The 16,292-nt window shown below is 41.5% G+C and overlaps 1 protein-coding gene across 1 annotated transcript; it reads right to left on the bottom strand.

Moving 5' to 3' along the window:
* Positions 1 to 2,288: 2,288 nt before the first annotated feature.
* LOC111220874 (connective tissue growth factor-like) lies at positions 2,289 to 11,825 on the bottom strand. Its single transcript, XM_022744138.1, has 5 exons — positions 11,765 to 11,825; positions 8,584 to 8,800; positions 5,706 to 5,963; positions 4,776 to 4,993; positions 2,289 to 3,028 (listed from the first exon to the last, which is right to left on the bottom strand). Exons 1-5 carry the CDS (start codon positions 11,816 to 11,818, stop codon positions 2,723 to 2,725), a joined length of 1,053 nt encoding a protein of 350 aa, XP_022599859.1. The 5' UTR covers positions 11,819 to 11,825; the 3' UTR covers positions 2,289 to 2,722.
* Positions 11,826 to 16,292: the final 4,467 nt, after the last annotated feature.

The raw sequence follows: 16,292 nt of genomic DNA on the forward strand, positions 1-16,292 counted from the left end.
CAGCAACAAATATGTCTTCCTTCTACTGGCCTTTAGACCAAAGCGTCAGAATGGAAAGTGGAAACACTAAAGAGGACTAATCAGCAGTTGGATGTCAGGCTAACAGACTGAAGAAAGACTAAATACATGATATCATTTTAAAATACACATACTTAGGGTTCCTGCATTCAATACTTTCAGAAATATGTCATTCTAATATTTCATGTCAATATGTTTCCCACAAGTATCTCAGTTTCTCCAGTAGCATTACTGCGGTTGTCAGGGAGCTAATATCCCCCGTCTGTCATGTTCTGTACATTTCAGGAGGTATTTCTTTCATTCAATTTCCTGATTGTCATTCATTGGTTCATTGCCTGAACCTGTACTGTCATAGGGACATTTTAATATAGCTGGCCCACAGACTGTAAATAAAGATGGATGTAGCCACTATGACATCACCCACAGGTTTCTGAAGAGTGGTTTTGAAGCTCAGAGTGAGCTGCTCCACCATTGCCATCGTGGCAGTGCCTGACTCTGCCTATAACTTCCAGCTAATCCAAAAATGGACAAAGAGGTGGGGCGTGTGTGGAGCTCAGACTTTGGTGGATGTCAGTTTTTGGCAAGCATATGCTCACCCCCCTGTCACTCAAAGAGGCCACACCCTCAATTCTACATAACAAGTCTTAACAAAATGTAAACAGGTGAGTTATATAAACAGGTGTCATAAAGGAGGAAATTAGCTCTAGAGACCAAAACTGTTTTTGTACCAGGCTGTAAACATGTTTATTTCTGCTGTAAAGTTGGACATTTTAACATGGGAGTCTATGGGGATTGACTCACTGTTGGAGCCAGACTCTAGTGGTCATTAGAGGAACTGCAGGTTTTGGAGCGGCCATGTTTGCTTATCAAGCTCACAACTTAAAGGGCAGCCACATAAAGCAGAAACTTCCTCTTCATCTCACATTTGTACCTGTATGAGAAGTGGTTTATGGGAGTTAATGTTAGCTAATGTTAGCAAACTTTAATAACATTATTCAGTAAGTTTTTGATTCTTCTCTACTTGTGCCACTGTTACATTTCAGGATTCACTGTTATCTCCAAGATCACAGGTGATGCTGCTGAGCCATTCTCATTCATCTCTAGAGACAGTCATATTTTTTTCATTGTCTCAAGATGAATGTCATAATGTCAGCATTGTTAAGGTACAGCTACTTTCTTACACCTCTGTCATTTCTCAACTGAAGATAGCAAAAACCTTTGGTCGTGATGAAAATGTAAAGCTTTAAAAGCTGCTGTCTCAAAAAGAAAATCAGGCTCTTTGCCTTTGTTTAGTTTGTGCATCTATAACAGCAGCCATGTCACTTATTAAATGTGCTGAATCCTAAGCAACAGAATACCACACAACATGGCTGCACTGTATGCTAGTCAGACATATTGATCTTGGATCTTTGGAAACAGTACATGTAACAAAATAATATAAACTCAAAGTTTCACTCACTAGCTGTTCAGAGGTTTTAACTACTTCTTATGGAGACTGTCCTGTAAGAAACGAGCCCACAGGTCATCTGTGCAGCAAGTTATTATGACCCATAGTTAAGTTTTGTTGCTAGGCGACATCTAGTGGTCGCAGTAATTATGACAGGAGCAAAGGGAAAAGTGCGGTGATGTAGCATAAAGAGAGACAAAGAGGGTGGTGTTTGATTCCCATGTGAAAGTAGCAGTTTATGTTGTTTCTATTATCTATGACCATTCAACCACATTGTTATTATTGTAACTGTGACAACAAAAATTGTCTAATGTTGAGGAAATACTTATTTTAAGCCAAATCATGATCTTTTCCTAAACCTAACCAAGCCACGACCATTATTATACTAACCATGGCAACAAAGGTACGCCACTGTCAGTATAGTCCCCATGTTTATGATTGTAACAAGCAAGGTCTGGTCACCTGCTGCCAGAGGGCGCTATTTCAGGAGACACCACTATAGGTTGTATCAGAGGGCTGATGGTTGTTCATGCTGGAGGAGTGGTTGTTCGCATGAGCCTCTTCAGTGGCTGGAGCTGGCTACGTTGTTATCATGTGACCTCAGTACAGTTGGGTGTACTTTAAATATTTGGAGATGTAACCTCTGTCTCTGGAGACAGATGCGAATGTCCTTTTGGTCTCCAGCTGTGAACTGATGGCAAAGGCCATTTTTGAACAGAGGTGTTATGATCTAGGAAGTGAATCTTTGAGCTTTTGTTACACACATTTATCTTTGTCTTCATTTTTCTGTCTGTACTTCTTTACCATCACCAAACCATGGGTACAAGGGGCATCAGTAGCAGCCGCCCTCTGGTGAGTTTGTCTTTTGATGCAGAGAAAAAAACAAACAGTAAGCTCTGATATGTTTCCATACATTTCTTTGTCAATGTGTCTGTCCACCCCATTGCACATTACTGGAAGACTGGTCAGGAGGTGTGGGGACAAAAGAGCTGCATCTACTAACTAAACAAACAAGCTACATTGGGGTTCATTTTAAAGGTCTGTCTTCAAGTTGAATCGCCTATCAATGGATCATTATTGGCCTGATCATCTTTTCAACTTCCTCACAACAAACCAGCAGTTCAGCAAGAAAATGTTGTCTCTGAGAAGAAGAAATGAATTAGTGACCCTTTACTTTAAAGCTAGATTACACGGAAGGTTAGGTATGTAGTTGTAAAGGTAGAGGGTGGGGTTGATTGTGTGCGCACGACCCTCCCGTCACATATTGCTATCATAGTCCCCGACCATCCTTCGAGTGTTGGACGCCAGGAAGATGTCGTTATCTTGAGGACAGTCATGATGGCAGGAGCAGGTCTTGATGAACATCATCTTCTTTGTGAAGACGTCTCCCTCAGGACAATGGAACTCCACCTCGGTTGTGATTGTGGCATGAGGCGTGCAGCAGCGGTTGTCTGTACAGATGCCGCAGAACTTTGGTTTGTACAGCCTGGTGCTCAAACAGCCTGACAACTCGAAGCGCATCCCTCTCGTGGCCTTTGGTGTCCGGTTGCATTTCTTCCCTCTCTGTGGGACACAAACGATAATCAGTGAATTATATGTCAGCACCATCATAGAGTCATTAGTCATATCAGCTGTGGCTGTAGTGATGTATAGTATAATATAGTACAGAAACTGCCATTCCAAAGTTAGCATTAACCTGTTGTTTGCTGCTGATGCTTAATCCATACCTGTGCTCTGATTGTCCATAATCTCCCAACTGACCATTTGGACAATCTGGCTCAAGTCATACTTAAAAGATAGGAGCTTGTATTGGTAACTCCAGCTGTTTCTGGTCTGTGCTGTGAAGCAACTCAAAGTCCAGTGCTTGGTTTGGTTTATAGTATCATTGGGAGATCATAGGCATAATGTCAATATCCATTACTTTGCAGACGATGCTCTGATATTTCTCAGCTGTGACCCTGTTAACAGTCTGAAGGAAATGAGCACCTTCTTGAATTATTCATCAGAAGAGGTCTCGACTTTCCCTGAAGTTATATAAAAAACAAAACTGAGATCTAGTTATTGTTTCTGATCAATGTTGGAGTAGTGATTAGTGGGAGAACTGGGACTTTTCCCAATGAGCCACTCAATGTGAAAGAAATAAAACATCAGAGAGACAAGAGAGAGAGAGCGAGAGAGAGAGATATGTCTGTGTTGTGGTGATCAGCCCATATCCTTCATGTCTGCCCCCTCTCCAGCCAACTACATTCTGTTCAGACCTGCAGCTCCGCCCACACACTGTCTATGTCTTTGTATCTTTATCATGGTTTAAACACTGTGGCAGCAGTGAACTGTTGCTGAATTGTTGTACATGAATAACAGAGTGAACTCGTCGACTCCAGCAGTGCGTGTTCATGTGTTTTGGGGGATGGCTAAAGGGAAAGGATGGGATTTTATCTGTTGGATAGTTTCAAAATTTGGCTAATTCATGCTAACATTTCAAGGGCTACTACCTAAGCTTTAGGTGACTTTAAGTCATCTAGCAGCTGCAGTTTCTATGACAGAAGCAAAGGAGGAAGTCAAGCGACATCATTGGAGAGTGAGTGTGTGGAGGAGGTAGGGGTAGAGTGGTGGGTCAACCAAACATTGGACAATCATACCCTAACCTTATTGTGACCATGAAACAGTCGCTGTCTTAACCCAAACCATGGTGTTTGTGTTTAACCCTAACAAAACCTTAGCCCTAACATTTTCACATCATAAATCAACAGTGATTTGTGGAAGGCACAAACAAATGATGTTGTCCTGTTGATCAGGGCATCAGATTTGTGTTTTCTATATATTTTGTCTTATAATGTGGAGGGCTTGTTGGCTCTGCCTGTGTAGACTGTCTCGTCACTTTCCAGTAACTAGTCACTGTAGCGTCCAACCTGCCCTGAAGAAGTAGTACCCCTCAGAGGGCGTATTATAACCTCTTTGTCTTGTAAACACAATGTTTGGTGAAGCTCTTAGCAAAACTGGTGAGTAAACGGCTGATAATGCTAACAATCAATATGTAGCAATAGCAAAACTTACAAGCTCCTTTAACTATTAACACTCACTTAAAGTTCTTACATTTTACCTTATGAGGACCAGAGCACTGAAACCTCATAAGTAAAGTGAGTCCAAGTGATTGACTGTGTAAGGTTTTTTTTGGTTCTTTCACAAGTATGAACACCAAGAATCCAGAACATGTATGAAAATATGAATGAACTGACATCTGTGCAGTAGCTGATGAGGAATATTTTGCTTACCTCAAAAGCTTCTTTTAGTTGAAACTAAACAAACTGACCTTGATTTCTATTTCCTGTTGGCTGTCGCAGGGTCGGACCATGCAGATCCTGGTCTGCCTCTCCAGCTGGCAGCGCTGGTTATCATTGGTGATACGGGATGAGACGGCCATGCCACAGGTGGCCGAGCACTCGCTCCACTCTGTCGTCTGGACTACACAGTTATCTCTGGGACTCTCTTCGACCGGGCCATGGGGGGACACTTGTCTGAAGACTGAGACTGGACTTGAAGAGGGCAACGGGTGAATCTGAGAGGCTCCTGCCAGGAGAGGACGGAGGAAGAAAAGGTATGAGAAAGTGATTAAACTAACTGGAGACAGAATGAAGTGTTTAACTATAGAAAAAATAGTTACAGACATTTCAATCAGTTGTGGTCCAAAATGAGAACTGTCTCGACAACTGTTGAATGAATTACTATGCAACTTGATTCTGACATTCATGGTCTTTAATGATCCAACAGGTGGATACTTTGCAGCCCTATCCTAAGATTAATTGCATGCCAGTGATGAATCATTTTTCAAAAAGAGACTACGGTCGACTGCAAATAACACAGCAGCTGAGAATCAATAGGAAATCCTCCATAGATCACGGTCATGCCTTTCAAGACTGAATCTTCCGAAGGATGCAGCTCCTGAATTGGGACACAGTTTATATCTAATATTAAATTACTAAAATGAGGGCACTAAATACTTATTGAGTGCACCACTCAAAAGGAGGGAACTATTTATCAAACAATTGCTAGTATCACCTTCCATCCTGATTGATATCTGTCCTGTGCAAGGCTTATATTCTGCCCGTAATGAACAATGCCACTATCTGCGTGTGAGACTTAAGGAGAATATCAGCGTTACATCAGGCAGTGAATCAAGCTTAAGCATCAGTTAGTTAACAAAGAATCAAAAACTCAGAGCAGGTGATGAGACAGAGGTGACACTGACTGGCAACCAATGACTGATAGAGGTGGTCCCGAGGCGTCTGCTCACACACCCACTCCTCACAGCATTTCCCTGGGATCTGGATACGGCGAGGGTACGGGCAGTCAGGGGAGGGCAGCCGGACGTCGCTGGCACACATTGGCACACAGCCAATCTCTCCATTCATACACACACAGTGGTGCTTACAGCTCGGCTGGAAGGACTCCCCACTGCGGTAGATCACTCCCCCCAGGTCGCAGGTCTGACCCTCCTGAGCTGCAAACAGAAAAGATGCAAATGTCACTAACAGCCATCTGATGAGTCTAAAGTGCTGTATAGTATGAGTATACAGTACTATATATAATGCAGAAGTGAATTATGAAATTAATAGTAATTTTTCAATTTCTTTAAAAATAGCTTCTGTCTTTGAAAATGAACTAAAACCTGTTCCTGCCAGATGTTTAGATGATCGACCTGCACATACTGAAAAACTCAGACCTCTTTCCTTGCTGCTTAGTGATGTGCACCTCATTAAATCATAACAAATAAAGAAAATTGAACATCTGCAAGGAAAATGAACAATTAACATATCTCAAAATGTGCTAGGACAGAAACGTCTTTAAAAAAAGTGAAAAAAAGAAGAAAGAAAAATAATGATGCACAATACCTCTTATCCAACCAGTTACAGGTGCAGGAGAAAAGCAGTGTACAAAGGAAGAGGAGAGGTGGTCTGCACACTGATTGTTGCAAGGTCTTAAAATTTAACGGAGGCTGTGTGATATTATGATACAAAATAACACACACCATCCAAATAATTAACTATGTTGATAAAAAATATTGTAAAGAAGGAAGGATTGTAGCATACGGATATATATATTAAGTATATGGTAAGCATTTTAACAAGGAAAATGCATATAGTATCATACAACAAAAAAGGTTTGGAACCAGAGGGGGACAATGGAGCCAGTGGAGCAAATGCATTAAGGGGAAAGTTGTGGTTATGCTACCTCACTTTGTCTTCATGAAAATAGACCCATCATCATGCAGTCCCTGCAGTCAGGTGGTCATATTGAAGAAGCTAATATCAATGATCATTGTTTTGACAACTGTCAAAACAAGTAAAACAAAAAACACATATTTTCAAACCACCCTTTAAGTTGGTTCAGTCCAACCCCTGGCTGATCGATTGAAACAGCACGCTTTGATTATCAATCACAGTGTCCTGACTACAACCAAACTTTAAATCATGCCAAACTGATTTGTGAGTCAACGTTAGCTAATGCAACATTAGCTCAGGAGCCAGCTGATGGCATGGGACTTTGGCTGTGTTTGCACACCCATAAATCTATGCAACACATCATGCTACACATCCATTTTCACACACAGTGAAAAACCAGTTGTGATAATGTCGCCGTGCTCCGCTCTGCGTCTCCTTTTTGTGGTCAGTATGCCTTTGCAAAAATCATGAATGTGATTGTACCTCAGGACTGAAATCTAGTGATATAACATAATTTTACAGTTTTGGTTAACATTATATTGGCCAAAGAAGAAGAAGCCTCAGAGCCACTCCTCCATGAAGAAATACAATTATAGATGTTGAATAGTTTCTGAGATGCAGGACAAAGTCTGAACATCAGACAACAGTTTGCTCCAAAATCAAAAACACCTTGCCTCACTTTGTTCTTCAGTTTCACATTTAAACATGAACTGATATGTTCACCAATAACGTGATGCTAAAACTGCTACTACAAATTTGAAAATCAATTGGTTTGTATTGTTATTTATCAGACAGGACCATCGGTTAATATCTTCATTTAACTGCCAACGTCTCAGAGTCACTTCCGCACTCTTCTCAGTAAATATGTGTGAAAGCACCTGAGTCTCAATCAGTATGAAAAATATGGCAAATCCAAATAGTTTGAGTTGTACATTTAAATAGTCATTGAAGTGAGATAATGTAGGTTCAATGAAGTTATGACTGTTCCTGTAGAACATTACAGCTGCAGCAGCTGGCGGAGCTGTGAGAACAGAACCTGTGATTAACAGGTGACAGGTGGAAAAGTGACTGCATTTTGATGCAGTTGTTAGACTTTGACTCGACCTTATGAGTGTTGAGAATAACAACATTGTTGAACCAGGTTTAATTATTATTGAAGATGGTCTACTAGCCTGCAACCTGCTATCATTTAGACTATGTGATGTTTTTATAAATATAATTTCTGCCATTCTTCTTATAATCACTTCCTGTCCTGACCCACCAGTTAGAAACTGTTGTTGACACATTCTTGGTTTGTATAGCACCTCAGTCTATCTAATCCAGATTTGTGGAGGGGCTGTTTCTTGATTTAATCCAAGAGGTTGCAGGAAATCTGTTTTAGGTTACTTTTTTTGAGGGGAGGAGCCAATTACCTATTGTATATTATATATCTTTCCTAATTTTCTCTGCCATTTTTTCTATTTCTCTGCCAACATAACCAGGTGTCCACGGAGGGATACATAGCATAAAATTGTGTTTATGTCAGATTCCTCATTTAAATCATGGGATGACACAATACTCAACTTTCTAACTTTCTTAGTTCTATTTAGGCAGCTGATAGAACGGCCTGTATGTTTGAAAGGGGCTGTAACTGTATGGGCAGGAGTGAGCCAGGGATCACACCGTGTATAGGAACATCGCAGCCTTGTGAGAATGGCTGAAGAGTTGCACTCATGGCTGAAGGCTCACTGGGTGCAGCTAACATATGTAGTTTCTGTGGCTCGATCACCTCTTCAACTTCAAAACATAAGGACGTTCCACACTGTTAGTATCACAAGAAACCACCTTCTGAATGTTATATGTTTCATTAGTATGGGGGGGGCAAACAAAGATGGAGGTGTGTTTTATGAAGAATGTTACCCATGCAGATGCCAGTCTCAGTGTCACTCAGCAGAGCGTAGTCACAGTAGAGCTCCTTGTGATGGTCGCAGGGCTCCAGCAGGGAGCAGGGCTCCCCCAGCTGCCTGGCGCACACCTTACAGCAGCCACAGCCATCCAGGACCAGGCTGGTCCCCACTGGGCAGAGGGGGGGGTCTGCAGGGCAGGCGCAGGGCTGGGAGCAGTCCTGGGCCACTGTCTGCAGCAAACACACACACACATACATCAAGCAATGCAGACTTCTGAATGGAGAAGGGAAATATGTCCCACCCCTTCCGGCACAGAGTAAGGGAAACAACATGAATGCCACTGGAGTTAGAAAGTGATAGTGGAGTCTGAGGCCACTTTCCCATGGGAATCATGAATGAAAATGATTGGACGTTACTGGTCAGCTGTTAGCTGCCAGCTAATGAATGAGCCAGTAATCATGAAGCATATATGAATTCAATGCTCTGTCAGAGATGATGCCATGCTATGCTCTCAGTGTTTTTAACCATGACCACAGTCACAGCTGCACCACTCATTTCCTTCTATATTATCAACAGATCACTTGACTTCATGTAATGTGAAAGTTGCTGCTCTTGTGAAGAACGCACAGAGTTATCACCAGCTGCAGGTCCTCTCAGCTCTGTGAAGCTTTTTAGGCTCTTTAACTCATTGTTTTGGTTTTGCAGCTGAAACTTTACTGTTTTAGTTCAGTCTCATGCAGCAGAAACAAACAGCTGTTTTCAGTGAAAAAGCTTTGTCCAAACAGCAGGCAGATGAAGTTCAATTAGCTGTACTCAGCAGACGTTTAACAGCTGAAGATCACACCCCCTCATTAGCGCAGCAGCACTTCTGATTGGTGATTGTAATCTTCAGTCATTTTCTCTGATTATATTTCTTTCAGCATCATTGGATGAGTAATGGAGCAGTGTGACTGCTCTCTGTGAGGAAGTTAAGTCAAATATGTTTCCTCATATGAAATTCTGTAAATTCAGGCTGGACTGACAGATTATATCAGAATTACTTAAAGGTTCTGTAAATGAGATTTTAAACAATAATACAAGCCACACCCCCTCTGTGTTCCTCTGCTCTGTATTTTGGTAGCATGGTCTGGTAGCATGCGCTTGTTTGTGCATGTGAGTCCCTCTAGTTAAACTGTTGGCCAGTAGGTGAGATGGCTCAGTGCAGTATGCAGCATTCAGGTGAAACTGACTTTCCACAATTTCCTCCATTGTCTAAAAAGAGATGAGACCAGATAGCAGGTGGGCTGGCCATGTTTTTATTGTAAAGTTTTTACAGGCTCTGTCAGTTTCATTGGTGCGTCCGGTCCCAGCGGATCAGTCCAAGGCTGGGTTCACTGAGAGGAGAACCCTACCACCTGCTGGGGGGTCCAGCTCCAGCTGGTTTCTCTTCTTAACTTGATGTCTAGTGTGACATCTAGTGGCAGTGATGCTCGCTTACAGAACCTTTAATAGTAATGTAGTAGTTATATAGTAAGTAATATAACGAATGTAATTAATGTTTCGTCTCTCAAACAGTGCTTTTAGACATTTTGCTTGTTTTTAATTCTTTTTTTTTAGGGAAGAAGGAAGAATTTTGTGATATGTTACAATAGTGCGGTTGCAGCACCGGTCAGCTGTTAGTCTTCCTATTGCAACAGACAAAGGTGAGTTAGTTATAATAAGTTCATGTGGACTGTTTTGCCAAGTATGTGGTGTCCTCTCTTTATTCTGCACCAACAGAAATTAGCCGCCCTGTTTCACAGAGGCTTCTTCAGTGTAATTCTGTGAGTATCTTCATTTTATTTGACTTAATGTTCAGTGGTAACAGTCAGATTGTGCAAACCAATCACTGGTTCACTAGTAAAATGAGAGAACGACTAACAAATGTTAACTGGCAATAGGCTTGGGCCGATATTCGATAGAATTTAATAATATATTAATATAATTATACATTATAAAAAACATCTGAAACATAAAATACAATATTATAATTGTGCATATAAAAGGATATTTGGTCTGCGGCGATGGAGATATTCAATTTTGACTTTATTATGTCCTTTCTTTCTTGTCTCTCACACTGTAAGGATATTGATTATGAGCCTTCAGACGTATTTCTGTGTCTGTCTTCAGGACACACCTGGCTTCTCCTCACTTGAACCTAGTGAAAGCAGGGATCATTTTAGAAAGCGGTGCGTTCAGGGATGTTCTGTACCAAAGAACTGCACCTGGAGCAGAGCGCATTAAAAACATTTTAACTTTATTCAGCAGGAGATGTTGAACCGGAGTAGTGGTCACAAATCAGCTTTTAGGTACATTGAAATTGTACATTGAGTGTTTTGTATGTTCACTGTACAGTATGTCAACAACAATATGTGTTTTATTGCTGATTTGTTATTTTAAATAACGTTTTGATAAATGTATTACATTGTATTATTAAACATGACACATTTTGAGATATGACACATGAATATTTTCTCACCTAAATATTTTAACAACAACGTTTTCTCCAACGTTAAAGGGAGCCCGGTACAGTGAAGTCAAGGTTAAGAAATGGTATAGTCCACTTTAGGCGTTTCTGAAATCATATTTTTCCAGGCACAAATATGAGAAATGTATTGTAATATTAAAATTACAGGTAAGACAGATATATATTTCAACCACCTGAGCTGTTGTTTTTACCCCTTTTGGGGGGGTTCAAGTCTTAATATCAACATACTGACCACATATATTATGTGGTCAATATGTTGATATATTCATCATATACTCTGTTATAGAAGATAAAGTCACATGGGGTGAGGCTGTTATTGTTTTGGTCCAATTGAAAGACTGCAAAGAATGCCACAAGATGGCGACACCAGACTGTGATCACACAGCCAGCGAACACTTTCCATGTTGTGTTTCCCTCCCACTGTCCAGCATCAGCCCAGCAGACAGGGAGCAGGTTAGGAAGAGGAAAACATGACCGTGACAGAGAGCAAAAATAGAATAGTAAGTGGTCGTGCCAGAACCAGCAGCAGCTTCCTACATTTCTACCCAATGAAATAAACTTGAACTTTATCATCTGAGGTTCAGTTCTTCACGGTTTATGATTTCAACTTAATTTAACGAAGCAGCACAACACCTCAGCCTTGATATGAGCTTTCTTTTTGACAAGACATAGTTAAAAGAAAACTCACCAATGAGATAAGAAGCAGGAGAAGAGAAAGTGTGGCTGAAGTTTCCACAGACATGTTTCTGTGCCGGCTGCAGTCCACTCAGTAGTACTGGTTCCTGTGGCGGGAGGCTCGCTCTTGTTACTCTCTCTGCAGCAGAGTGATGAAGCCTGGGAGGAGAAACTGGCTTTAATACCAGCCCAGTGGGTGTAGCCGGAGAAACAAGAGCCATGCCACTCTGCTCTGAGAGGTGAAAATATTCCAAATCAAATGGCCTTCTTACTGAGACAGCCTCCTGTGACACATCATTAGTTCATAGGGTGGTGGGTGGACAAATGCCAACGGGCAGGGGTGTTAACTTTGAGGTAACTAACAGCAGCTAAGGCTGGTCATTCAGAGTCCTAATTTCAATCCAATTTGCAGTGTGTCAATATCAGGGTGGCTCTGACAGTTACTGAGTATTTAAAGCCATAAACCACAACTCAACAGAGGACAGTCTGAGTTTGAATTTCAGGAATGTTGGTCCCAGAATCTGAGGAATGATTTCATGTAAGGTAATGTTAATGATTGTGGAAAATGAGGGCAATGCGTGCCAAAGCTCAGAAGCTCAGAGGCAGGGATAGGCAGACACACACACACACACACACACACACACACACACACACACCAACAGGGCTGTTCTTAAATACAAGAAAAAACACTGTGACACTCTTTGAGTACAAATAGCTCCACAAAGCTGCGTTGATGACAGGGCTGCCATTCAGGAACCACTTGTTTCCAGGATCAGCACATTGAGATGCAGAAACTGAAACAAAGCCAGAGGCATTTGGACAGATGGAAGACTTCATGTGAATAATCCACAAAGCCTCAGACATGAGTGCTTTGACATACACATGAGTATCCAGGTTATGGCCTTAATGTTTTATCCTGGTTCAGAGAAAAACCTGGGCCCTGTGCTACGATGCAAGCTCAGCATATTCAGGATATCTTTACATCATTGGAAGAAATAGAAATAAAATGAATATGATCTCCTTCCAGACAAGCTTTAGCTCCATATCAGATCCATACGAACATGCTTAAAAGGACATATCACACGACCTTTCACGTACACTGGGCATGCACATGCCAGTGTAAACAGTAAGCAGATTGTCTTCACTACAGTCGGTCGCTTAGCTGCAGAAAATACTACACGAGGAACAGCAATGGCAAGAAGTAACAAGGTGGAACTGCTAGTGGAAATGGTGGTGACCGGTGAGAGTCATGTCAAGAGTCATGTGATTGAGTGTGACAAATCAGACCATGAAGGATCCACCTGCTGGAGCTGCCTTCGTTGGTTTACTCCCGATTTTAACATACAGAATTACTGGCTTATGACCCACAGAAAAACTGCGAACCTCGAGAGTCACGTTATTTCCCAGCTTGGTGTAATGAGATGAAACCCCCTCCATGCTATATACATGTGTATATAGCATGGAGGGGGATAATTCATTTTAGGGGTAAGGGTGAAATTGTATAAAAAAAGGGCAACAATTCATTAGGATAGGACAAAAAAGTTAGATTAAGTTCAATTATGTTTTAGGGGCTTTCAACAAAAATCTAAATACAGGCCTTCTTACATCACTGTGAAGTTTGTAAATGTTTTTGTGAAAATAAGGAAGGAATTTGGATAAATATGAAAACAGTACTTGTTATAAACATTGTCTAACCGTTGCCATTCTACAGCAAGCACATAATTAAATGGTATTTGTCTCTGTTCTCCTGTCACAAACATTATATAAAACCTCACTACGGACCAACAGCTGCCATGCCCACACAGGTGTCATGATGCCGCTGAATAATGAGCACGGAGCCTCATGCCTCACATGTGTGTCACATAATGTTTGACCTGAGTAGTAAACACACACTCTCTCCACCGTTTCTCCTAAATGGCCAGATAGGGCTGTTCTCATTAAGAGGCATTGACTCACACACACACTCACACACACACACACACACACACACACACACTCTCTTTCTTGAAACTGAAGAGTGATTACCAGCCTGTCCACCTCCAAAGCTGTTGAGCAGAAATTGTACAGGATCCTGTCAGTGTCCTCTATTTGTGGTTGGTGAACTAGAATTACGTCCTCACTGTGGTATCCCTCCACCACTCAGGTCACATCCCTGTTTGTCCAGAGTCAGACAAAATATGAACCATTTGTGTAAAATGTCATAATTGCTGTGCGGAGACTCGAGTAATGGCTAAAAAGGGTTTTGTGAGGTCACACTGACCTTTGACCTTTGACCTTTGACCACCAAAATCTATTCAGTTCATCCTTCAGTGAATGTTTGTGCCAAATTTGAAGAAGTTCCCTGGAGGTGTTACTGAGATATCGTGTCCATGAGAATGAGACAGACAGACAACATGAAAACAATATGGCTCTGACTGTCGCCAGCGCGCAGGAATAAAAAGTGTTTTTTCCAGTGAGTGTGAGTGTTTGTGTCGATGCAGTGCAGCCACTCAGGCCCTGTCCACATTAAAATTATAGTGCACCTCCCTCATTCATTTCTGAGATTACTGTGTTGGCACAGTGGGGGTCCTGATGCAAATAGCTCTGTCAAAAAACAAACAAACATTTTGACATTAGATAGGCTTACAAACCTATGATGACTGCTGTGTACACAAGCGGTGACATTCAGCGCTCACAGGCCCTGGGACTGTGAAGATGGCTTTACAATAAAGCTGCTGTTCAAGGAGGCGTCATCTCCGGGCTGAGCTCCTGTGAAACCACAGTTCTCCACAGTAGTGTCAGACGTGGGATGACTTTGCTCAGCCAGGTGGAGGAAGTCTTTATTTGTTGTGAAAAATACGATTACAGAAAGAGGGAGATTCCAGGGTTCTCCCCCGGTGCATGGCAGCCTGTGCATGTCCGAATGAAAACCTCAGAGTTTTTTCAAACTCTGTCTTTGTGTCCAACACTTCCATCAGGCCAGAACCTTTAGCTATATGCAAGAAAAATCACATCACAGAGCATCAAAGGTCGCTCTTAAAACAGCAGAAAAGAATCAGCTCATGATCTTTTAGGTGAATTTATCAACATGGGAGATACAGTTCATTCAGAAAGTATTCAGACCCCTCACTTTTTTCACACCAGCGACAGTCAGAGCAGCCATATTGTTTTCAGGTTGTCCATACGTCCGTCCTATTCTTGTGGACACGATATCTCAGTAACACCTTGACATTCAAATTTGGGACTAACATTCAGTAAGGCTCAAGGATGAAGTTTCAGATTCAGACACGTTGCTATGACACTTTATTTAGCTCAGGTTCCTCCATTTCTTTTCACCATCTTTGAAATGTTTCTACACCTTGACTGGCGAAAGAACATCTAACCAGTCTTCAGTTTAACAAGTCAGCACCTAGAACCAACCATACTGCCCCTGAAGATCTCTGCTTTTACAGCATCTTGTCTGGCTGTTCATCACTTCACCGCTGTCTGCAGTGAGAGAGTAGATCTCTCTCCAGGCTGCACCCAGGCAGAAAAACAGTAGTGGAGTAATAGAGTACTTTGTTGTATAACTCTCCCTGGTGATTAGCAGTTCTTTGACCACAGTCCCTTTGGTGTTCATGTGAACTGGAAGTGAAAACAAGCCACCTGACTCCACAGCTTGTTAGTCACAGCAGGATATGCAGAGTTAATTACATCCTGTGTTACGGTACAACAGCTGAAGTGAGGGAAGGTGTTTGACTGGAATCAGAGCTCAGCTTGGTGCTTTTGGCTGCAGCTGGAGCTGGATGACTCAGTGCAGCCGAGGCTCTGACTCTCCTCAAACACTCAACGCACGCTGTTGCTTTACACCAGTCAGTCTTGTTGTTTTTCAGATATATGATATACTTTCAGCTTCACTGCTGCTGACCAGAGTTCCGCAAACTGCAAAATGTTATGTCAATGTTATGTTATGTCCCTTATGAACAATGTACATTCAAAGTTGTGCAACACACGTAACTAGTGTGATGCTTTTGCAGTGTGGCTCGTCTAAAATAATCATGTCAACAATCAACTTCATTGTCAGCCAATAGACTGAGTTTGTTATCTTGAATAACAGTGTAAGCCATGATCACGTTCACAGGTTGAGAGCTAATCATATGATTACAGTGTAAAGGACCTTCCCATCATACACTGGGGCAACAGACTCATGGATATAAGTCTTATTTGTTATGTGTGTTCACCAGCTGAGGGTGATGATGATGCAGATTCTTAAAACTGACATTAGAGAGGAGAACCTGAAGCTGCACCAGTAATTCTCCTCTATCATGTGTAATCATTAGCTGCTGTATATTCTCACTACAAAATGAACAGTGAGAATAATTTAGTTCACAACATTATAGTGTGTGGTTTTTTTTTTTGAAAGATTGATAATTGAGTAGTGGAGAAGGGGTAGGTTTAAATAAGCATATGCTTCATCCTACTCCTTTTCGGACATGTTGGGTTCACATTATTATTTTTGTTTTGGCTATTGTTATTGGATTTATTTGTTTTTCAGTTTACTTTGTTGTGTTACTTGCACATGT

This window comes from Seriola dumerili, unplaced genomic scaffold (genome assembly GCF_002260705.1).
Source record: "Seriola dumerili isolate Sdu_G_001 unplaced genomic scaffold, Sdu_1.0 BDQW01000078.1, whole genome shotgun sequence".
Lineage (NCBI taxonomy): Eukaryota > Metazoa > Chordata > Actinopteri > Carangiformes > Carangidae > Seriola > Seriola dumerili.

Excerpts from the sequence above, each read along its gene's own strand:
- LOC111220874 (XM_022744138.1), bottom strand. The coding sequence starts at position 11,818 with ATGTCTGTGGAAACTTCAGCCACACTTTCTCTTCTCCTGCTTCTTATC. Across the intron at positions 8,801-11,764 it reads TCCTGCTTCTTATCTCATTG|ACAGTGGCCCAGGACTGCTC; the intron begins GTGAGTTTTCTT and ends TGTTTGCTGCAG. Across the intron at positions 5,964-8,583 it reads TGAGACTGGCATCTGCATGG|CTCAGGAGGGTCAGACCTGC; the intron begins GTAACATTCTTC and ends TTCTGTTTGCAG.